This window comes from Furipterus horrens, unplaced genomic scaffold (assembly GCF_987537825.1).
Source record: "Furipterus horrens unplaced genomic scaffold, mFurHor1.1.pri manual_scaffold_9, whole genome shotgun sequence".
Taxonomy (NCBI): domain Eukaryota; kingdom Metazoa; phylum Chordata; class Mammalia; order Chiroptera; family Furipteridae; genus Furipterus; species Furipterus horrens.
In genome coordinates, this window is record NW_028327179.1 from 89,789,949 (window position 1) to 89,815,014 (window position 25,066).

General features: G+C 42.2%; 1 protein-coding gene across 1 annotated transcript in view; it reads left to right on the top strand.

Moving 5' to 3' along the window:
- The window catches only part of EXOC4 (exocyst complex component 4), a 689,199-nt gene that overhangs the window by 479,440 nt on the left and 184,693 nt on the right, over positions 1-25,066 (top strand). Inside the window, exon 11 of the mRNA XM_090287528.1 lies at positions 3,221-3,440. Coding sequence (XP_090143654.1) covers positions 3,221-3,440 — 220 coding nt within the window. The remainder of the gene's footprint in view (positions 1-3,220; positions 3,441-25,066) is intronic.

The following is a 25,066-nucleotide window of genomic DNA, read 5'->3' on the forward strand; positions in this document are numbered from 1 at the left end:
AGGGATAAGAAGGCATCGGCATAGCAGGATGGAGAATTTGGAGTTCTTAAAATTATGGCCATGGCTAGCTGTCTCCCTTTATTTCTTCATTTCCCCCCTCCCTTCTCTCACTCACTCCTTCTTAAAGATGCATTGAATTTTGTTTTGGGTCATGCTTTTATTTCTCTCTCCCTGTTGATAACATCAATTAAGAAGCCTCATTGTGTTCCTCATCACTTCTCAATGTCTACTTTTTTTCCTGCATTCTCTGGGTTACATTTTTATTATGATAATACTATATGTACTTGCTCCCCACCCCCACCACCACAATATGCACCCCAGAGGTTAATGGAGTGTTTAACTGGTGACATACAAGATTAACCGTGGTTTATTTACTTATTAAACGAAGGAAACTCTTTATGAGGCTAAACAGCTGCCCTTAAGCCGCATTTGCACACCAAACTTTAAATGTGGCTCATTAGAAAGCAATTTATAAAATACAGTCTCTGACGTGTGTAGGTGATTTTTTATATTTTCTACTTTAATTGTATCAGAGTAGCTAATATATTTGTGAGCTGTTGTTTTTTTAATCAAATGATTCAGAAAAAGGAAAAACTGAAAGCTCTTCTTCCCACTCCTCTTCCGGACCCCATCCCTGTCCTTGCTTCCTACAGGTACTCAGCTTTTGTTTTTTTATGAGTCTTCCCTGGGGGTCTTTATAATAAAATAAACAAATGAAGATATATAGTTCTTACACAAAAGTCAGTGTAGCAAACACTACTAAATACAAATTGCTTTACACCTTGCTTTTTTTTTTTTCTCACTTCACAATAATGTACCTGGAGCTCTTTCTCATGTTAGTGCCCCAAAGGCTTCCACATTTGGAGGGCTGAGGTTGCTGCATGGCATTCCAGTGTGTAGCTACGCCACAGTTTATTTGACAAATCCCTCATTGTTGGATTTTTTTTTTTTTTTTTAGTTGTTTCCAGTCTTTTGCCATTAAAATAATGCTGCACTGACCTATGTAATCATGTTCAGATGTGGCTGTCAGAAAAACTTCCCAGAAGTACGACTTCTGGGTCAGGGAGAAATGCATTTGTAATTTTGAATGGTCGCGCCACCTTGCCTTCCGTAAGGACAGTGCTTTATTCCGCTCCCGTCAATAATAAAGGGGAATGCCATTTGCCCACCCCCCACTTAAGCCAACAAAGTGTATCTTCACACGTTTGGAATCTGGACAATCCATGGATGAAAAAAAAAATGGCATCTCAGTGTAGTTACCTTTCCATTTCCCTCATAATGAATGACATTAAGAATATTTTCTCATGTTGAATGGCCGCTGTATTTCTTTACTGTAAACTGTCTTTTTGTATCTTTTGGTCATTTTTCTACAAACTTGTTTTTGTCCTAGCTGTCATCTGTGGTATAAGTTGCAAATACATCTTCCCAGAAAGTCATTCATTTTGCTGTCTTTATTTCATCTGACTTTATTTCATTTTCCTTCTACTTTGAGAAAATTTTAAAGTACAAGGTAGCCCTTGCTTTGCATAACATTGTGGAACTGTAAAAATTACCATGCCAAGCAACCTTAATCAGTGGGGGAAATCACAGTTGTTTTCATGACTTCAAAAATTTTGTCAACACATTAAAAACTCTCTTACTGCAATAAATATATACAGATATGAAAAATAAGAAAACAAATAATATTCCTAGTCCACTGTGACATTAGAAACATTGAGGACTAAAGTGCTTTATTTCTTTGTTAAGATCTTATCAAGAGCAGTTTGAACAATGTTGTATACTTTACGATACACTGTGAGCATCTTTTCTATGCCTTGGTGAAAGGTCATGCCTGCCTCAAAGTTTGGATCAACCGCCAGTATTTTATTCTTTGATTTTCAACGACATGAAATAGCTCAAAGAGTTCTTATAATGTGAAATTTTTCACTGGCATCTGTTCTCTGGGCCATCTTCATCCCTTTTGCCACAACCCCTTTCCTCTATATTTAGGTCAAGTTCAACCTTCACTCTGGCTGCATTTGCCACTCAAATGGGGATAGTGTCAACATTCCCAAGGTCATCTGTCTCTTCTATAAGTCCATTTACATTGAATTCAAATTTCACTCCCACTGTTACACTTTTTTTCCCCCCTATATTTTTATTCATTTATTTTCTTGGTCAATTCCCTCTTTTAAATATCCTTTGTAAAATATCCCACGGGCTTATCACGGGGAGACAAGGAACGCACTACATGCTTTGCTGTCTGGACATGAACTGAATAACAGATGTGCGGTGATCAGTCACCAATACACTTGGGAAGCAGTGCCATCATTGATCATGATGAATATCAATTATTCACGTAGAGGTCTGAACTGAAGAGCTAGCCTCAAAGTTTATATTTTATGCCATTACTCATAGTTAACATTCTGTGGTAACTGGAATTGGAATGTTGGTTTTGGAGGACAGGTGTTATTAGCTAACCTGGAGTAACTTCAGTTTGTACATACCAGAAGCATGCAAAGCAGGGACTGCCAGTACAGGAAAGTAGAGAGAATAATATGGCAAACACCTGCACACTCGTCTCCGAGCTTTGACAGTCATTAGCATTCCTCTATATATGCTTTAAGTGTTTTTAGTAATGGAAATACGTCATTACAAATAAGGCCAAAGCCCTTCTTTGCCCCTGCCTCCCATTCTGTTCTCTTCTATAACCTCCCAACTCACATATCATCGCAGATTAAAAATATATCCTTTATTCTCGTCCTCTCTCTCTCTCTCTCTCTCAACATTTCTGTGTACACATATAAAGATCTCAGTGAGAAATATGTAGTGTTGGGGGGGTGCTTTTAGTTGTACCATAATTGTTTTATTTTTATTGTGCTTCCCTTGCTGCTCATATTCTTATTTACTTCTTGGATTAGTAAAAATATTTTGTGCATCTCCTTTTTTTACCCTGGTTTAGAATTTGTTTTCTATTTCATCTTATTTCTATTCAATTAGTGAAATAACTTGTATCTTTAAAAGATAGATATTTATATAGAGAGAGATGACTATTATACATAGACAGATATGTTAATAGATGACTATTAGAGTAATGATATGCTCGCATTAAGAATTCTGGGAATTTCCCTGTATCTCTCCACAGAAATAACCAATGTCTAGAGATACCCGTGTGGGTTTTGTCATATTGCTAACACTATTCCTGACATATTTAACAAGCATTCTACTGTTTGTCTTCCAGATTTATTCAGGAAGTTGAGCATGCCTTGGGACTTGGCCCGGCCAAACAATGTCCTCTTCGCGAGTTTCTCACCATGTACATCAAAAACATCTTTCTCAATCAAGTTTTGGCTGAGATCAACAAGGAGATCGAAGGGGTCACGAAAACATCCGACCCCTTGAAGATCCTGGCTAACGCTGACACCATGAAGGTGCTGGGCGTGCAGCGCCCTCTTCTACAGGTAATGACAGACTTTGAACTTACTATTTATCCACAATTACTATGGCTATGGCAAGAGTCACAAGTTAAAAAAGAAGAATTACCATCTGTTTTTATATTCATCAGGGACAAAACAAGAGGAAATAAATTACATAGACACTAGGGAAATTTAGGACTAATGTAGAGATAATGAAAATTCCTTAGGATATTTAAGAAAAACGTGGCTAGCTTTGAATATGGGAGACAGTGAGTCTCATTAACATGCAGGCAACTCGCATGCTTTTCCCGGAATTTGCCCTTGAAAGGGCTTACAGGAAGGAAGTCTCTCCCTGCCTCACCTGAGCTGCCAGCAGGAACCCTCTGTCCCCATCCAGGGCAGACTTACTATTAAGAACCTGGCTAGCTCACAGTGAATTGGAACCCACCAGCATACAGGCTTTTAAAAGTCAGGTCATTTAATTCATTTATGTTGAAAATTTTACTCTAACTATATAAAGAAATGGTTTCTGAGCAACAGAAATAAGAATTTCTCAGTAGATATGTGGATTAATAGGCTTGAGATACTTCTTTTATATCCATTTTATCCAGTGACTTGAAGGCAAATATAAAACTAGAAGAAAATAGTAGGAGTTTAAATTATGGGTATGCATTAACTACTATTACCCTGTAATTGAATCTTTATGGTGTTTCTTCATTTAAGAGGAAAAATGTTTCTTTATTTTTTACATAAGTTGCATGATATGAGGATATCTCAAAATGCAGACGGCTTGAACACTTCAAAGAAAAGTATCAGTAGAAGGGCATTCTAGCTGCTTCAGTTGCCTTTACATATGTCTTCCTTGGTTTTTCCTTCTGTGTATGTTAGAGTTAATAGCAATGCTGAACTTTTCATAGAGGAGTGTCCTAGGTAGGAGCATTCTTTCTATATGAGCAAACTCTCCTATGGTACTGAGGAATTCTGGGACAAGAGACATTTTCCTCTCCCAGAACTTGAATTATAGCATCACACCGAGGAACAGGTTCATTTGGGTTGTCTCTGTTCCCAGTGAGGGAGCTATGCTGAGCGTAGGGTGCAGAGCAGGGACAATGGCAAAGGCATGTGTTCACTGGTCTTGGCTGGATCCCTCTGCCACAGGCTCTTTGCGTGGCTGGGACGTCCTGATTCTCAGTTCTGATGTGACCTGCATAGAGAAGCTTTTCCTGACTGTCCTACCCGAGTAGGTCCCCTCCTCTGTTTATTCTCCATTCTCCCTTCCCCCTCTTGTCTCCTCACCCCATTCTCAACGTCAAAGTACCGAAGTCAAACTCTGCAGACAATGTCACCAAAGCTCTCTTGCCAGGTGACTCATGACCAGGTTCTCACAATAGGAAGCACTACCAGCAGATGGGGGGGAGAGGGAGGTGCGAGGAGAAATGGGTTGGGTTCATTCTTATCTCCTTCCTCCCCACTTTGGACCATGGTTCTGGCTGTGGGTTCACCCCTCCAAAGCAGTCCTGCCTGGGGACATTACTCCACATCTCTGGCGTCCACTGGACCCTGACCACGCCATTTCTTCTCCTTGTCCCTTGATTGCAGCTTTCTGCTATCGCTAGCTGCTGGTGCGTCCTCTTCTCTCGTTGCTTCTTTCAGTGCTGCCCATACTCCTGTTTCTCCTCTTTCCTGTTTCTTTATTTGAATCATCTGAATGGAAGTCTCTTTTATCAGGATCCCAACTAGAGCTCCCCAGTCAGTCGCTGTTTGAACACACTGATTATTTTTTCCTTTCTAACACAACTGTAATTATTAGTTCATTTACTTCCTGGCTTGTTTATTTTCTGTCTTTTCCCACTGGGATGTAAGTTCCAAAAGCATAGTACAGTACCAGGCAGCAGTAAGGTCCTCAATAAATAACTTTGAGTGAATACACACAGTGTGGACCGTTGGAGGGGCACAGACGGACACACTGAATTCGTTCTGAGAGTCCTCAGTAACTGCAGAGTCAGGGGGGAAGATGAGACATGGAGGACGACACAAATTTGTTTACATTCTGCTTTTGTGTGGCCACATCATTAACGTCCTCTCTATCAGAAAGCCTGTCGGCACTTACGTCCTTGAGGTGTCATGCTGTCGTGTCATACAGAGCAACCTGAAGGCACTGAGGGCACTCTATTTAAAGGACACCGATGTACAACCGAGTGAATCTGTGAGCTAAAGGTGCTGGCTTATTTAACGTGGTCATTTTCAGCTTGAGTAGCAAAGACACATCAAAACGCATAACTAATTGACTAAAATTTGGCCCATGCCAGGGCCACACACTAAAACTACTCTCTATCTAGGCAGTCTCCTGATGTGTTTGTCACATCACTCCCAGCCTCGTCACCAGCCATTTGTGCATGTCACTGTGCCCTCTTGTTTTGTTTTGTTTTGTTTCCGCTTGTTTTTTAAGTCAGCAACTCCATGCTGAGGCAAGATAAGAACTCCAACCTGACCTCTTCTCTCGTTGACCTTATCGAGATCCGATAATTCCATGTACGTGAGTGACTCCTGCAGCTAAGGCCATTCCGAGTTATTCATTTCCAAATTTGTTTTCGGAGCCAAAACATCTGCTGGCTTATTTGGTTATTTTGTTGCCCTCTCTTTCATCATAAAATTTTTATTTTATGAGAATGCAAACTAGGCCATATCAATAAATTTGTTTAGTATTTACAGACTTAGGAGATTTAAAAGCAAATGAAGTGAAGGTTATTTTCCTTTCTGATCTTGAGCATTTCTCTTGCTTTATGATGACTGTAAGTTGCTTTCTAACATAATTTCCCATGCTCAAGTTTCCAGGTTTCTTATATGTGTTTCTCTGCTACCTTGATATTGTTATCCCCAGCTAACTGCTGGCGACTAATCCGAAGAAAAAGAAACAATTCTGAAAAATTTAAGCTCAGTTTCCAAAATAACTGTTAAGAAGGGAGCGTGGGGAAATATATGTACGTGTGAAAGATGCAGTATCCAATTACGTGAAGTGTAAAACTGTCCTTTGAAGTCGTTCCCTCTGCTAAACTGTTGCTTGGTGGCAGAAAGAAGAGGGTTGTGCCCCCTGCCGCCTGAGGCAGCACCCAGTGTCACATAGCGTCAGCCCCACTGGATTGTCCAGGGAAGTGGAAGGAGAGCTTTCTTACTGCTGCGGTCATTTGTGGGACGATGCGCAGATGCAGAGAACCCCGGGACACTTTGTCCTTCTCTCCATGAGATGGCAGCTGGGCAGTATGAGAGCCAGTTATAAGGGGCAGTTTCCATGGTGATAATGTACTTTTGCATCGGTAATTTCACTTTCTCAGCACAGAATTCATAGAAGGAAGTAAATAGAAGGGAAGAGATTACAAGCACCATTTTGTAGGTGAAACAGCTGTTCAAGTGTTGGCCCAAAATGACATAACAGCATAGTACTTGTAGTAATAGAAGTAATAATAATAATAGCATTCATAGCAGTAGATAGTAGTAATGATTGCGGCTAACACTTTAATGGCATTTACGAGGAGCCAGGCACTATTTTGAATGCTTTATATGTTTTGACTTGTGTTTTACATATTGGCAACAGCTTTGTGGGGGTGGAAACTGGGGAGGAAACTGAGAAATAATGAAATTAAATAACTTGCCCTTGGTCACATAGCTTGGCAAGTACTAGGACTGTAATTCAAACCCAGGCACCCAACCCTGGAATCCACACTCTGATGAGTTCTTCCTAAAGCCTTGCCTGAGGAGTAAGCTTGTCTGCACACTTTTTGTTCCCCGTCTGCTAGGAGATGAACAGAATGTGAAAGTAGGCATTTAGAGCCCCCACCCTTTAAAGCAATTTGACATTGTCTGTTGAACCTAATAATACAAAATTGGGATTTGTATTTCGTATATCTTTGTGGTTTGAATTATTTTTTTCTAGTAAATCATTTCTGCTGTGTTTTATAAAAGTATCAATCTACAGCAGCTTGGGGATGGGGAATCTGCGCCCTCACTGTGGTTAGGGACAACTGTGTCCCTTATTTCCTGTATTGTCTCACAGAGACGTGAAAGCATAGAATCAACCATCTCCAGCCTCAGTGCCCAAAGATTTTCCAACAGATGGAGCCATTGGATATTTGTGGCAGGTGGGTCTCTCCTAGACCCCCAGCCCCTAGAACAGTGCGTGCTATAGAGATACTCGCTATTGAATAAATGGGTGAGTGAATGAAAATGAATGAATGGCTTTCTTAGCACAGGGACATGTGTGTGCATGTTTTTTCCTCCCGGTATAAGATTCGCGGTCTTGGGTTTAAGATTCTTGACAATGCTTAAATTCAAAGGTCATAGTTCTTATGCCTCTACTGCTATCGGTATGAAGGCAGGACTTGAATATACCTCATGCTCTTACCATCTGAGATTCCACTTTTTTTTTAATGGCTTCCACATGTTGCAAGGCAAAGCGTGCTGATTCCAAATAAGGAAATCTCTTAGGAGCAATTCATTTCTCCTGAGTCGGGTCTTCTGTCACTTAGACGTGGAGCTACAGAAACTGTCAATCAAAGTGGGTATCCTCCCGTTCCTTACATGTCTGCAGGAGTCTACAGATTGCTCACTGCTTAGGCACAGGAAACAGCCACTCTGTTCCCTATTTAACATTGATTTGGGGTTGTCATTTAATATAGTCCTTTTTTAGTGTCTCCGTCCAAAAAAAAAAAAAAAATGGCAGGGGGCTGATGCTTAAGATTTTTATCTTTTCCCTGTCAAAGTGCTGAATGGGCATCTAAATGCTTGAACGAAGGTCCTAGTAAAGCTTTTATTCCTGCCCCCTGATGGAATGTGCTCTACCCTGGCCACTTAGAGAGTGGTCTGTGGACAAGAACATCAGACCTGTGAGTCAGAATTTGTGTGGCATCGCCAGCCGGTTTGCAAGCACATTCGAGTCCAAGAAGCGCTACGTTGTACCAGCGCAGCACAGAGCATGGTCCACGGACCGTTGCACCAGCATCTCCTGAGCTCGGGAGGGATGCACGCTCCTGCACCTCACTGCAGTCTGCGCTGGCGCCCAGGCACCTTTGCTCCAGCCAGCCTTCCCAGGGGCGTGGACAGAGACAGCAGTTCCAGGAGCGCTGCTGCACACACCACCACGCCCAGCGGGCGGTTAGCAAATGGGCTCTCACGCCGTGGGCTCTGAGCGTGGTGGAGAACAGTAGTCACTTCCCTGACACAGTGTTGTTTCCCACAGGCCCAGGGAATGTAAAAGCAATATTTACAGTGGCAGCAGAAGCTGCTTCCTAGTCTAGCACACTGCTGAATTTTGCAGTTCTTTCCAAATACAGGATGAGTCTGTGTTCCCTGGTGCACGCAGAGGCAGCTTTCCTAAAGCTGAGGCTCAGATTCCTGCATCAGTGGAGGAAAAAACAGAAAGCTGTGTAAGTAAAACTTGCAGGTGATCTCTCAGAACATGGACAGCACACGTCCATTTCCCTCACTGCACCAGTGTTGGTCAGATTGCCTCTGAGGAGTGAAGTGGTTACAGAGTCCGTCTGCAGACACCACACTCTCTGCCTTAGCCAGCTGCACGTCCCACTGTTACCTGTGGGCTTAGAGCAGTGGCTCTCAATGACAGTCCCCTTCAGAATCACCCAGGAGCTTTCCGCAAACACTAAGGCTCAGATCCAGCTGACAGATTAGGCTCAGTGGATCAGGAGCAGGGCCTGGTCCTCAGCATTTTGTAAGACATCACATGATCCCAGCAAGCAGCCAGAGTTAGTGCCACTGGCCTGGATCTTTCTACACCAGTTGCTGCCCTGAGAGGAAGCACATAAAAGCCTACTTGAGGCCTTCCTTACTCAGTCAGGTTCTTGAGAGTGGGCTCTCTGATCCTTGAGCCAAGCTCCGTACCAGAGCCTTGAAGGAGATGCCAATGGATTTAAATCCCAACATTTCAGTCAAAAACTTTGTAGCCAGGGCCAAGTTGCTCACCTCTCTGCACCTGTTCCCTCCTCTGTGAAACAAGAATAATAAAATGCATGTCATAAAAACATGGGAGTCATTTCTAGTGATCAGATGGAATAATGATTGTAAAGCATATCTCCCTCCCTGCCCACTTCACCTACGTGTCAATTTCAGCATTGACTGCAACTGCTCAGATGCTTGTTACCTGCCTGCTCCTTAACGCTCACCTTTGCAGATTTCTGACTCCTAACGAGAGGCCCCTCCACACCCACCATCTCTGTCCACACTTCGGCATGCGTCTCCTCTCCTCTCTAACGTGCGGTTCACCCACTCCTGCTCTTTGTCCTCTAGCATCCACCAGCACCTTCTGTCTCCTGCCTCCTGCTACCCTGGTGTGACTGCAACAGATGATACTGTTTCACCTCCTTTCTCTTTTTCTGGAGTTCATATGCTGATCATTCATTTGCAGCAGGAGCAGTGTGTAGTGTGTGTTTGTCGCTAGTAAAGCCAGTGTGTCCATTTCCTGGGGCTACCGTAACGAAGTACCACCAACCAGGTGGCTTAGCGCAGTGGAGCTGTGTTCTCTCCCAGTTCTGGGGTCCAGGGGTTCTAGAGAAGGACCCTTTCCTGCCCCACCCACCCCCTGGGGGTTCTGGTATTTATTAGCTTCTGGCAGCATCACTTTGATCTCTGCCTCTGTCTCCATTTGTCCTTGTCTGGCTCTTAGAAGAACGTTGTCATTGAATTTAGGGCCCACCCTAAGCCAGCATTATCTCACTCAGTCTATAATTGCATCTTCAAAGACCCTATTTCCTAATAAGGTCACATTCTGAGGATCTGTGTGGAAATTTATTTGGGGGTAGGGGGCACTGTCTGCCCTACTATGGCTAGTAATTGGAAGCCAAGTATATAGAATGCAATATATTCAATTTGCTATAGTTGCTCTGAAGCCCCTCTGACAGGAAGCAGTGTTAAGGCAACAGGGCCAGGGTGGTCTAAAGCAATGGTCCCCAACCTTTTTGGCACCAGGGACCAGTTTTGTGGAAGATGACTTTTCCATGAACTGGAGTGGGGCAGAGAGACAGGAGGCGGAGCTCAGGCAGCAATGCAAGCGGTGTCCATGGATAGGGAGGAGAGAGTTTGGGGACTCCTGGTCTAAAGTCTGGGTGTCAACAAAGTTCCAAATGAATGCTTGGTAAGCTGAGTGACTGCTGGAGCTGCCGTTAAGCCTTATCGAAGGTTGGTAGATACAACTGCCTACAGCGTATAACGATTGGCTAGTGATAATTACACTAATGCCCAAACCTGTTATCTCTCCAGCGAAGCTAATGTGCTGCCAGTAACCTCTTCCTGGTTTCCCAAGGAAGGGGGACCAGCAGCAATAGCACATTGTTCGCATCAGACCACATGTGTTAATACGAAGAATGTTGCATTTGAGTGATATTTGCGTCACGGCCCGTTGTGGCCATTCCCCTGTGTGACACAGCTGGGTTCCGTTTTTACTAGCATAACCAGATTAGTCCATTTAGGATCTGCTGGAACTCATCATGAAAACCATTATGTTGAAAACAGAGCTGATCAATTGATTTTTTTTCCCCCCTGTAAGCTCTGAGAGGAGGGGCTCATGGTCTCACTGTGCTACAATGTGTCTTAGGATCCAGATGCCTTGGGATCTAATTTGATTCTTCAGTGTCTATCTGGACCTAAAGAAATACTAACTTACCACAGTTTGCACTTTGATTTTCTTTGAATTTTACTCTTATTATTTTATTTTACTCACTACTGATATTGCTTGGCCTCTTCCTGACAAGTAGGGATCTCGAATAACCAACCACTAGGGCCACTTCAGGCTTCATCCAGGAAGATAGAGTAGGATTCCTCTGTCCTTGTCTTTGGCTGCTTTGTTACTATAGCTGTCAACACTCACTTGTGCATTTCTGGACAGCTGAGAAAATAAAAATTTCATGACTGATGGGGACTGTTGGGATTTTATAACATTCATCTCTGTCTTCAAATTATCAGGTTAAGTTCCGCTTTTGTATTATTAATTCTGTTACAGGTTCAATACATTTTAATGTTTGTAGAATTTCGGTTGTGATTCTTCCAACCTTTCAGGAAAATAGCTCAGGTAAATTCCACCGCAGCGTGGAGGGAAAGGCATATAAATGGGGATCTGGTCTCCGTGTCAGCGCCCTGACTTCAAACAAACCCAGGCCACTTCCCACCCCTGAGCTTCATCCCCTTTATCCGTACAGTAGAACTGATGTCCTCTCAACTGCCTCACAGACCGAGCTGGGAAATGCTGGGGGACCGTGCATTCAGCAGGGCTTTCGGGCCCACTCTACACACTGAGTTCTTTTATAACTGCTGTCCTTGGTCCACATGCCCACGGGGTCACACCGCTCAGTACACCAATTAGCAGTAGAGGAAGTGGCGCTAAGGCAGCACCCACAGCCATGGTCATTGTTTCCTATTAAAGGGAAAGCTTCACTAGTTTTTACCAGCCATTTGTTTAGATAACCAGTGTAAGAACCTAGCAATATCTTTCCCATAATTCATTGTGAAAATATTTTAAGTACCTGAAAAGGTTGGAGAAAATTTTTTCGTGAACACCCACTTGCCATCTAGATTCCACAGCTAATGCCGAGCTGCATTTGTTTCATAGCATAGGAATTCTGATTCTCCTACAGTCATCCCAGTTATGAATTTCTAATAATTCCCTGAGTTCTTGACCATGGTGTTGTTCATAGGGTTTTAATATCTTTCTTAGAAAATCAGAATATAAAGAGAAGTGAGTTAGTGGGAAAGTCGCTTTGTTAAAAGAGGGTTCAGTTTCTAAAAGCACCCATTCAAACATTTCCTTTAAATAGTGTCCTAGACCAGGAAATTGGCCAGCTCACACTTGTGATTAATCTTTAAGTAGTGCCTTTATTGATGTAATGCCACAAGGGAACTTGTCTTCATAACTGTTGATTAAAAAAAAAAGTCTGTGAAGTGAGCCAGAGAGAGAAGAATTTTATATATAGGCAGAATAGGCACATAATATGATCAATTTGAATTCTGACAAATATCTTTATAGTCTTATGTCTGGATGAAAAAGAAAGAGGATCTTATCTGGTTGGCTACTTTTCTTAGAGAAGTTCCTGTTTAGCTAGATTTCTGTAAGTAGCTTTCTACAAAGCAAGGAGAGGGAAGTATTTTATACACACACACACAGTGTGGGGCAAAAGTCAGTTTACAGTTGTGAGTAGACAAAACACAGAATTTATTCTTGTATTATTATTTATCGATTATTGTGTGATTTTCCAAACAAACAACTGTAATCCTCCTTTTGCTCCACTGTGTGTATGTGTGTGTATACATACTGACTTCTATATAGGCTTTTGCTTTTGGAGAAAGTCCAGGGGGCCTTGAAATGAAGAAATGGTCTTCTTTTGTCTGCAGAAAATCATCCGCAACCAGCCTTATACTAAATTGTATTAGAACCATTAATGATCTCAAAGTTTGTGTTTCCTGAAGTCAGTTATAATTCTGAATGTTTTCTTCAACGGGCCGTCATTTCTCACGATGTGTTTGGAACAAAGTCTAATTTAGATGCAACTTTTCAAGAAGTCATTTATGTATCTAGGTTATGAGGTCAGTTTAAAGAGAAGAAGCTGGGCCCTGACCAGTGTGGCTCAGTTGGTTGGACATTGTCCTGCAAAGCAAAGGGTTGCCAGTTTGATTCCCAGTTAGGGCACAGGCCTGGGTTGAGGGTTCATCCCCCAGTGCATACGGGAGGCAGCTGATCGATGTTTCTCTCCCTTTATCTCCCTCCCTTCCCCTCTCTCTAAAAGTAAATAGATTAAATCTTTCTTAAAGTTTTTTAAAAAGAAACTGGAGTGGCAGGTTTTTCCCACGTGGACAGGGGAGTTACGAGGGACTGCTGAATGCAAAAGTAATTACAGTTAATGACACTTGCTTACCGGCTTTTCTTGGTACTAGGAAACTTGTCTGAGCACCAGGCTATTTCAGTATGATACCAGTATAAGGATCAGCCCTGGGTTTTAAACCAGGGTTCTGAATTTACTTTCTCAGTCAAAGCAGGCCCACTGATGACCATCTTAGTTGTCGCCTAGACTGTTCATGAAACAGGGCTCATTTTGGGTAAGTGCTTTGAGACATTGATTGGCTGCTGTCTGTTTGGGTTTTGCCTGGGCCCACTCCTTGGCGGATGAGCAGGAGAGAAGGTAATGACTTGTGATAGATCTGCTGACAGGGACCAAACCGCATTCATACTCTGTCGCTCAGACCTTTAGAGTTGCCTTTGCCGGAAATGTATTTGACTTCACTTGCTAACAAAGGCTGCTTCAGATTTATTTATCGTCCTTAAATGCTAGAGAAGAGGAAGAATGTCCCATCAAAAGATGCCGAGAAGAGAGAAGAGGCTGGCTGATAGCCCAAGCAAATGATAGTTATCATTCTTGGGAGCAGCGGAATTGCTGATCCGGCAAGATGGCTGGTTTGAGCCAGACAAGTGCAGAAAGAGAATTGCTGTTCTCGGGCAATTTTTGAGGTTCTTACCATAAGTAATTTTTTCCCTGTCTGGGTGTTGCAGCTCCTGACTTAGAGATGTTCTAGTGAGAAAACGAAGTGAAACAAGACTATCTCAGTTTGAAAGTTAAATGGTCCTTTAAGATTAACTGTTCAAATAAAGAGGCTGTTCTTCTTCATGTTAGTTAAGGATCCTGTCCTACTCAAAAATGTGTGTGTGCTTTATCTGGGCACACACACACTCTAAGGTGGGCTGGTAAATATCTGAGACATGTACTACGGCGAGAGTGACATGACACAGATGAGCAATTTCCACGGTTGAAATTCTAATAAAACTAAACGTAAATGTTGACTTATTAAACACCTACTTTGTGCTATCACTAGATGAGGACAAGTGGGGATAAAGAAGGAATTTAAAGTATAATTCCCAGGTCTCAGGAGCTTCTCGTTTAGTTAGGGAATCAGAAGATCGGCAGTTTAAGAGTTGAGGAGAGAGTCCACCCTGGGCCAGGGGATTCAAGAGACTTTAGACAAAGGCAGGTCCTGAACTGGGCATTGTAGGGTGTGTGGAAATGGTGAGAGCAGAGGAGAAAGTGACCCAAACAAGGAACATGACTTAAGCAAAGGCACAAAAGTTGTGTTCGTGAGAGAGTGAGATTAGTCTAGATGGGTGAAGGAATGAATGGAGAGTGAGAAATAAGGTTAACAAGGGCGTAAAACACTTAAGGAGCTCTTCAATTTTGAATGGAACAATTTACTTTTGAAGTGGGAAGAGGTACAGAATCATGAAGGGATGTGCCTCTGATGGGTGCTCTTTTTTTTAGTCATCATCCAAGGATATGTTTTGTGATTTTAGAGAGAGAGGAAGGGAGACGGGGAAAGAGAGAGAGAAAAACATTGATGTGAGAGAGAAACTGATCAATTGCCTCTCGCACATGACCCAACCGGGGATCAAACCCACAACCTAGGTATGTGCCCTAGGAGAACTGAACCCACAACCTTTTTGTGTGTGGGACGGGGCTCCAGCCAACCGAACTACCCGCCCAGGGCTAATGGGTGCTCTTTTAAGGGCGAGTGTGCTTTGACAGTTCACAAACAGGATTAGAGGGCAAATAGCTTGGGGTACAAGAGGCCAGCCGAGGCAAAGACCCAGTGATCCAGTACTGAAGGGAAGACAGAGTTTCCAATGAATGTTTCTCTCCAGACAGAAGATTCTGGTAGTGGCGTCATGGCTGCCTGAGATTTGCACAGCTCAGCATTTGAAGTCCGTCTTTTGATCGATTGTCATAATTGGCCCCACAAACCAGACAGGCTTACTCACTGGAATAAATCTTCATCAGGGTTTCTGCTCTGAGCCTCCACAGGCAGGGACTGGATAGGGTTCTTCATCACCTCTGTCCACAAGAGCAGCCATTTGCCAGCGAGAGGGTCGTATTTGCTTAAAGATTAAGCTGTACATCTCTCAGGTATTGCCTTTTTAGATATGCAGAAGCTCTCTCAGTGAGTCTTGCTTTGGGGAAGACGTGACACTCAGTGAGCTCATTAACAGGTTACCTATGTCATTGTGTCCTTTTCAGATGGTGCATGTTGGAAATAGAATCTTTTGAGCAGGAAAAAAAATCCACCTAAGCTCCTAGTTTCCCTTTCTTCTTCTTCCTCATTTGTATCTGCTTCTTTCCCCTCCATAGTTACAGCTATTCCCATCATGGATGGTCATATTTTGGGGGGGTCCAGAATACCCAAGTATTCACTTGCAAATAGCTACCAAGTCAGGTTCAGATAACCTCACTTAAATTAGAGCCATTCAGTACCTCTCCTCACATACTACTTCCCTTTGCACTGTTTCAACTGCAGGAGCTTAATTGCTTCTTCCTTTTTATTCCACAAAGCTCTTTTTAATTTATTCTCCTTTTGGTCACTCCAAGGCCAAGGCTGCCTATCAGGTGCTTGCAGAAGCGCCCTAGTGTGATCTTGCTTCCTTGTATCTGCCTGGCATCCAAGGCTTTGCCAGCATGAGCAGCCCACCAGAGCAGAGAGAGGCGAAACTGTCAGTTCATTTCTTACTTGTCAAATAGGAAATACCCGCTTTTCTTGTAGCCTTTCAGAGTTTTGCATTAGAGCCAAAAGAGAGCTCTGACACATAGTAGACGCTCATTTGTTGAATGAAGACAAAGGAAATTGCCAACATTGTATTAAAGGGTGGCCTCTGGCTTACACAGCTAGGGACAGGGTCTGTAAAAGCAAACTATATGGTTTGCCCAGGAAAGCAGCATTAAATATTTGACTTCCTTTTTAATTTTTTTTTTTATTTCAGAAGAGGTTTAGACTTACAGAAAAGTTACAAAAATAATACAGAGAATCCCCATACACCCCAGAACGCAATTTCCCTACCATTAGCATCTGATGTTAGTGTGGTTCATGTTTTACAATTAATGAATCAATATTGATACATTCTTATTTGTTAAATTTCACAGTTCATTCAGATTGCCTTGGTTGTTTGCAGACCTAATGTCTTTATTCTGTCCCTGGATTCCATCAAGCAAATGACATTGCATTTAGTTGTCCTAGTTCCTTAGACTCCTCTTAGATGTGACAGTTCTCAGACTTTCCCATATGTGTAATGACTTTGAGAGCAGGTTGTAGATGTCCTGCACTATGGATTTGCCTGATGTGTTTCTGATGATTTGACTGGAGGTATGTGTTTTGGGAGAAAGACCACAGGAGGCAAGGGCCATGCTCATCACATCGTATCAAGTGTACATGCTTTCAACATGACTTACAGCTGTCAGTGGTAACCTGGATCACCTGGCTGGTGCCGTGTTGGTCACATGTCTCCACTAGAAAGGTACTCTTTTATTCTTTCTTCCCATAGTTTGCTCTCTGGAAAGAAGTCACCGTGCACAGCCCACATACTCAAGGAGTGTGCAGTCAGGCTCTGCTCCCTTGGTAGTAGAGGATGTGCATAAATTATTTGGAACGCTTCTGCATGAGAGATGGGTCTTCTCTCCCATTTTTATATTTATTCAATCATTTATTTATGTAATTGTAGACTCATGGATTTTTATTGTACACAGTGGGTTACAATCCAATACTACTTTATTTTATCGCTCAAATTGTTCCAACTTTGGGCATTGGGAGATATTTCATGTGACACATAGCTCCTGTGATCCGATCTTTGTGAATTTTTAGCACGAATTTTCTAGCACTACAAGATGCTGCAAACTACTTCTGTATATTTTCTTCCCCAGTCCTAGAAACAGCCCTTTCCCAAGGAGCTTCAGTTCCTGTTTTTGGAGAACAATATCGGCAGCGAGGGTCTGGGGACTCGCTGTGCTCTTTGCTACTTGGGCACCATTACTTCTAGGTCTTCTCATCTGATAGAGAAAGGAAATATATGTGTACATGTCATATCTATACAGATTTCTGTAGGTAGCCTCTATATCTATTTACGAAGCTAAATATGAGTTCATACTGATGTCTCCAACTCCAGTGCGTTACTATACAGACCTAGCCTCCCTCTGTAACAGGGAAAAACCTGGCTTCCGCCGTTTCCCATCGTTTACTTAACTGTTCAGTTCCAGCAACACATACAACATCAGACTTGTTCATTCATAGGCTTGCAGAAGACGACTTGATCAACTAGTGCATGGCCCTTATGCACAATTTCTTTTGCCATTAGTTTTACAGACTCTCCTAATTTCCAGAATTACTTGGCTCAGCACCTTTTCTCCCACTCCTTCCCAGAAGGTTGTTTTACACATTTGTAATACAGTTAGATGGTTGGGTTACATTCTTCACTCCATCCTGGGGTCCTTTAATCTGCTAAATGACTTTCTAAAAATTTGCATACATTAAGATTCATTCTTTGTGCTCTAAAGTTCTGTGGGTTTAGAGGAATACATGATGTCATGTATTTATCATTACAGTACCATACAAAGTGGTTTTTACCAATCCCCAAATTCCCTGTAATTTATCTGTTCACCCCTTCCCACCTCTCCACGTGCCTCTAGCAGTCATCTTTTTACCGCTTCTATAATTTTACCTTTTCCAGAATTCATATAACTGACATAATACAGTGTTCAGCTCTTTCAGACTGGCTTCTTTCAATTAGCAATATGCATATGATCCATGCATGGCTTTTCATGGCTTGACAGCTCTTTTCTTTTCATCACACGGTACGGATTATGGATGTGTCATGTAGAAGGGGTATATCACAGCTTGTTTATCCATTCATGTATTGAAGAACGTCTCATTTGCTTCTATTTAGGATGTAAACATCGCGTGTACGTTTCTTTGTGGTCATAATTTTCCAATCAGTTGCATATGATTTTAGCTGTGCATAAAAGCTGGGGGGATGCATGGGGCTGTGGTGGTGAGGACGGGCATAAATAAGCCAATAACGGTGCAATTTTAATGAAAGTATGGACATCATGAGTAAACTCCTGAATCTAAGAAAAAGGCAAAAGTACAAATTCTTTAATTTGCTCTTACTCTTTGGTTCTGTTTAAAAACTTACTCTTAGATTCTGTTTTTTTTTTAAAGTACTTAGACTTTCTAAGAAAAACTCTCCACCACCACCACCCCACTCCCCGTCTGACCCACGTGCTGAGGCATGCTGCTACAGCTACAGTAAAGAGCACACGTCGGGGGGCACCAAACTCTTCTGTCTCAGAAGAGAGTCATAGGAATTCACTGGCAATAGACTCTTTTACTCAATGTTTTTTCTTCTTCCATCTCAAAGAGTAGGGGGAAATCTATGTAAGGGGAAAAAATAATTCTTGCCCATAAGAAGGAAAAAAAAAAAAAGGCATAGGGACTTTTTGCTATCTGGAAACCTGGAATTAATGGGACAAAAGAGGAAATACAATTATTTTACCATGTCAATCCAAACTAACAACACGTGCATTTATTCTTGGATTTGGGAGTCCTCCCCCAGCGATCTCTTATAGAAGTGGCCAAACCCAAAGGAACGAGCCCCATGTGAAATGAAATCCTGCTTTGTCAAGAGCTAAGCTTATCTTTCAGGATGAGTTTTCGTGTTAAGCTTCCTGGAAGGGATGCCAGAGGCCCTTTATGAGGCCTCTTGTTTTCTGCTTGCGTCCCTTTGAATGTTCAAAGGCTGGGTCATTGGGGCCAGTTGGCACCTGACTTACACACCAGTGGACGGTGAAGAAGGACGAGAGAGAGAAGGAAAGTGTGTGTATTGCCTGGGAGTTGGCGCGCACAAGAGTGGTACATACATCCTGCTGGAATGGACAGTGACCTGCATATCAGTAAAACAACACCAGCCCAGAGGCTGGACTGAATTAGCGAGTCCTTTTCATTTGTAGAGGAATTAACAGGGTAGAAGAAGTGTAGGCAGAGGGGCCAAACTGGAAGTACAGAAAGGACTTTCTCCAACACCCAGCGTGACCAGAAATGTGTAAGCTGCAAGTGATCAGAAACTTTTTGATGTATAAAACATAAATGGGAGCAAATTAAAGACTTCTCTTTCGGTGAAAAACAAAAAAGAGAGAGATGAGTTCTAATTATAATGTTATAATTTAGTTGGTGAATGTTTTAATTAGTCCCTAGGTAGCTATATTTTTTAAAGTCTTGCTATAGTTCATATATTTGTCTAAAATGCATTAGTTAAATATTTATTAGTTATATATTTTTAATGTCTGCATTTTTATGAAGTAGCTTTATCATAATCATAAGTGACTGGATTAAATGCTAATCTTACTCTTTCTCAACTAGATATATCTTCTATATCTAGGGAAAACCAAGTTAATTGGCTCATGAGACTGATTCACCTCATAAGTACTAACTCAATTGCAGACCTCACATTTTAGTAAAAAAAAAAAGAAAAACATGTCCATTGCTTTAGCACTAGCTCAGAGAATGCAAATACTTCAAGTAATGGCAAAATTTTTAGATTTTTTAAAATTCCACTTCCGTACTTCTTTCAAGTCCTTGGCTTATATGGTTTACTTAAATGGCGGAAATATAACATAGCAGACAAGGAATGTGGTAACACCCCTGGCTGGCGTGGCTCAGCTGGTGCTGGGCGTTGCCCTACAGGGTGAAGGGTTGCCCATTCCATTCTCGATGGGGACACATGCCTGGGTTGCACGCCTGGTCGCCGGTTGGGGTGCACGTGGGGGGCAGCCAATCAGTGTTACTCTCTCACATCGATGTTTCCCTCCCCCTCTTTCTCCCTCCCTTGCCCTTTCTCTAAAAATAAGTAAATAAAATTTAAAAAAAAAAAAAGAAGAAGAAGGGAATGTTGTAACCAAGCTCATATACATGGGACAAATGTTCTTTGGAAGTTATATATAACTCTGCTTAATAAAAAGGCTGGTTGCACAGTTAAACCTACAGTACGAATTCCCCGGCTACTGTTGGCGTCTCCATCATATGATTAAATAGATTAAATAGAATTTCAAAGCTAGGATTCTACTCCAGCTCTGTCTCTGGAGAGCTCAACGCGTTACGTGTCTTGCGTAATGTGACGTAGCTAGTAAGTGTCAGCGTCGGGGGTAGAATTCAGGCCTCTCTCCCGCTGACCTGCTTCTCTTTTTGTCTGCTCCACTATATTTAAGCTCTGCTGCCTCCTCAGGTACTGGGGAATTTATTTACATTGGATTTTAACAGCACCAATATTTATACTAGAACAAAAATATTTTTTCAACATGCATTCTACATTTTTATATCACTTTAGAAAGCTAAGACAAAGAATATCCATCTAAAGACAGTAACCATAGTCTACCTAACAGATAATAAATACATTTTCATCTTAATATCAGTAATAAGAAAAGAATGTTTGTTGTTACCATTACTTCTGCTGAACTTCCAGAAAAATAACATTTTGAACCACCTCCCATTTAGGGTGACTTTGCTTTTCCTGTTGCTCTTCTCTCTAAAAGCAGGGCAGGGTTCTCTCCGAAACCAAATAACAAGCAACTCTCTTCTAATTTATGGTTTTCAGAATTTTACAGTGTTCTTTCCCTCGCTGTCCAGCATGCTCTCTGAAAAGTCACAATGATTTAAATAATTGATGGATACTTTATGAAATTGTCAGGCAGGATCCATCCTCCTGTCTCCCCCCACGCAAGTCCTTGAGCCTCTAATCCTTTTATGTGGTATGCTTCTTTTTCCCCTTCCTGGTTTCATTTAGATAATTATATTATTCACCCGGGAATATATAATTGCCGTTGTACTGTGGGGAGGGCGGGCGAAGCAGGCTGGGCTGCCTGCTGTTGGCATCGGCAGGTTGTAAAATGTCTGTTATGCTCTAGCCTCTAATTTCTTTGCCATCCCACCTTTTAAAGACTTAATTATACCTGTGTAAAAGCATAATTTGAAATGTGACTTCTGATTCTTTTGGAAGATAAGAGACATTAATCCATTGTTAAACACGAGCCAGCACAGTACAGGGGAGAAAACTTTGAGCTGGAATGCAGAGATCTGTATTCAGTGGAGCAATTCCTGAGGGCCTGCTCTGGACCAGGCTCTGGACAGAATGCGAAGAAGGGCAAAGATTTAAAGGAAATGAGAACACTCTACCCAATGAATGTACATCTTGGTGATTTGCTACCAACTCGTGACGGGACAGCAGGCAGTGTGCTTAACCTCTCTGGGCCTCGATTTCTCATCTCTAGACAAAGGATATTGGGCCTCTAGGAATGTCCTTCCCTCTATATAACATTCTGTGATGCTTTGAAAACAGGCTATAAAGTAGCAAACACATTCCTTCTTTGTCAGATTTCGTTGGAAGAGTAGGGGATGGGATAAGTTATGAATTTTCTGTGACAGATATCAGTTGGTCACCCCTGCAATCAAAGATGGTCCAGTCTGAAAGCTCAACAAAGGGTCCCTTTTTTCTTCAATCTGTTTTCTACCTTCAGTCCAGCATGCCCCAAGCAGGGGGTGTTTGGGAGCAGAAGGCAGCAATTCTCTGAGCAACTGGAAGTTGTTATCGAAGAAGCAATAACTTTCCTCTCAGGTTACTGCCTGACATCTTTTTGCTAGCTCACAAAGCTGTGGGTTGTTTTTTTTTTCCCCACTGAGGATTCTGATTCTTTTTAAATTATATTTTACTGGTTATACGATTACAGTTGTCCCATTTTTCCCCCTTTACCCGTTCCCCCCCCCCACAAAAGACCCCCCCCCCCAATCCCTCAGGCAGTCCTCACACCTTTGTCCATGTTCATGTTCTCTGGATTCTCCATTTCCTATACTGTACTTTACATCCCCATGGCTGTTCTGTGACTGCCTATTTGTACTTCATCCCCTCACCTCTTCACCCCTTCCCCCACACCCCCTCCCACCTGGCAACCATCAATATGCTCTCTGTATTCATGTTTGCTTAGTTTGTTTTTTAGGTCCAATTGTTGATAGATATGTATTTATTTCCATTTTATTGTCCATAGTTGTGACCTTCTTTTTCTTAAATAAGTCCCTTTAACATTTCATATAAAAATGGTTGGGTGATGATGAACTCTTTTAGTTTTTTCTTGTCTGGGAAGCTCTTTATCTGCCCTTCCATTCTAAATGATAGCTTTGCTGGGTAGAGCAATCTTGGCTGTAGTTCCCTGCTTTTCATGACTTTGAATATGTCATGTCAATCCCTTCTAGCCTGCAAAGTTTCTTTTGAGAAATTACTTGACAGACTTATGAGAACTCCCCTGTAGGTAACTAACTCCTTTTCTCTTGTTGCTTTTAAGATTCTCTCTTTATCTTTAACCTTTGGCATTTTAATTGTGTCTTAGAGTGGGCCTCTTTGCATCCATCTTGTTTGGGACTCTGCAATTCCTGGACTTGCATGTCTATTTCCTTCACCAAGTTACGGAATTTTTCTTTCATTATTTTTTTCAAATAGATTTCTAATTTCTTGCTCTTTCTCTTCTCCTGGCACCCCAATTATGCAAATGTTGGAATGCTTGAACTTGTCCTAGAAGCTAGTTGCACTGTCCTCATTTATTGGATTCTTTTTTTCTTCTTGTTGTTATTATTTTTTTGTTGTTGTTCCTCATATTCCAAATCATTGATTTGATTCTCAGTTTCATCCACTCTGTTGTTGTTTTCCTGTAAATTGTTCCTTATTTCAATTAGCGTATCCTTCATTTCTGACTAGATCTTTTTTATGCTGCCGAGATCCTCACTAAGTTCCTTGAGCATCCTTATAACCAGTGTTTTGAACTCTGCATGTAATAGATTGCTTATCTCCATTTCATTTAGTTCTTTTTCTAGAGTTTTGATCTGTTCTTTCATTTGGGCCATGTTTCCTTGCCTCCTCATTTTGGCAGCCTGCCTGTGTGTGTTTTTATGTATTAGGTAGAGCTGCTATGACTCCTTTCCTTGGTAGCATGGTCTAATGTAATAGGTGTCCTGTAAGGTCGAGTGACACATCCTCCCCTATCACCCAAGCTGGGAACTCGAGGTGCACCATTCGTATGGGCTGAGTATACCCTCTTCTTGTAGTTGAGCCTTGGTTGCTGTTGGCAGGTCAATGAGAGGGATTTATCCAGGCCAGTCAGCTGCAAGGATTGGCTGTGACCACTGATCACCAACCTCCACCCTCCATGGAGGATCAGCTGTGCAGGACAGGGTGGTGGTGCTCCTACACGGTCTGTAGCTGTCCATTGGGTGAGCAAGCTTTGGAGTTTTCCCAGTGGTATAGGCCAAGATCAGCCCCCACCTCTGTTTTGCCCGGGGCCACCCTTCCTGAGCTATAAAGCAATCTAAGATGGCTGCTACTTTTGCTGGGTTTGGAGATTCCCAGGTGAAGCCAAGCTGTGAATCTAGGCTGGCTGCTGTTAGTGCTGGGCCTGGGGCTCACTGAGACCAGCTGTTGCTTGTTTGAGAAGATTTAGGAAGTTCTGAAGCATGAGCCAAGACCAGCGATTCATATGAAAAAGCTGCTGCTAACAGGTGTAAGTTAGGAGGGACAGAGCCTCAGGGGATCTCCTGGGTGGAGCAAACAGTGTGAGCAAGTTTGGGAGTCTCAGACATGGCACCTATCTGTTGGCTCTGTGGCTCTGTGGAAAGAGGGTTCAAAACAGGGACAGTGGCCTTTGCCTGCCTTTCTGTCTGAGAGAAAGCTGTCTGGCAGCTTTTGCCTTGATGCCAGACCCTTCGGTTCCTCCCTATATGCCTCTGGTGCCTTTCAAGCTGCTACCCTGGTGCAGGAGCTCAAAAGGAGTGAGTCTGAGTAAGTCCATGTGTGGGTTCTTTAAGGGGAACTATATCAAGCAGTTTCTTCCCACTGACTCACTCCCTGCTGGTTTTTGCAGCTAGAAGTTATGGGGACTTATCTTCCTGGCATTGGAACTCTGGGCTTGGGGGCCTGGTGTGGGGCTAGGACTTCTTGCTCCCATGATATACCTCCTGAATTTTTATCCACCACTCATGGATGTTGCACATCTCTCTCCCTCCTACCAGTCTGGGTGGATGTGGTTTTTTTTAAATTTTGTAGTTGTCAGACTTCCATTCAGCTTGATGTCTGCTACTTCTTAGTGATGGTTGTTCTAGAATTTAGTTGTAATTTTGATGTGGTTGTGTGAGGAGGTGAGCCGTGTTTACCTGCACCACCGTCTTGACCAGAAGGGGATGATTCTGATTCTAACATGTTTTTCACAAGTGAATTTTGCTGTCCATTGGCTGGAAGGGAAGATCACAAAATGTTTCTTCTGCTTTTTTATATTTTATTCTTTTCTCTTTGGAGGTGTCTAGTTTGGATATGGTAAAACTTGCCAACTCAAGAACTTAGAAAATTTACAGATATTAAATATTAACACAATCACAGATCAGGCTTTGTAACTTTAAGAAGCAATGGTATTCATCTCTGCCAGATCCTTAGAGTGTGGGATAAAGTAAACCCAAAATGACAGCATATACCCTGTTACAAATGGAACACAAATCACACATGATAAAATAGAGATTTAGAGTGGGTTTTATAACATATTTATTTTCGGGGAGCACATCATAACCCATTTGCCTTATTGGAAAAACAATTTTCCTGTTACACAAGGAAAATGGGGTATTTAAAAAGAAAGTGAATGTGACAACCGAATGGACTTGGTTGAAATTGGCAAATTTGTTTCTTATATACTTGTTGTTTTTGCACTAGGGAGAGAGATACGGGGCCCAGACCTGCTTTCAGCAGTAATGGTTCTTTTACGAAAAAACTAGCCATCGGAGGAAAGTAG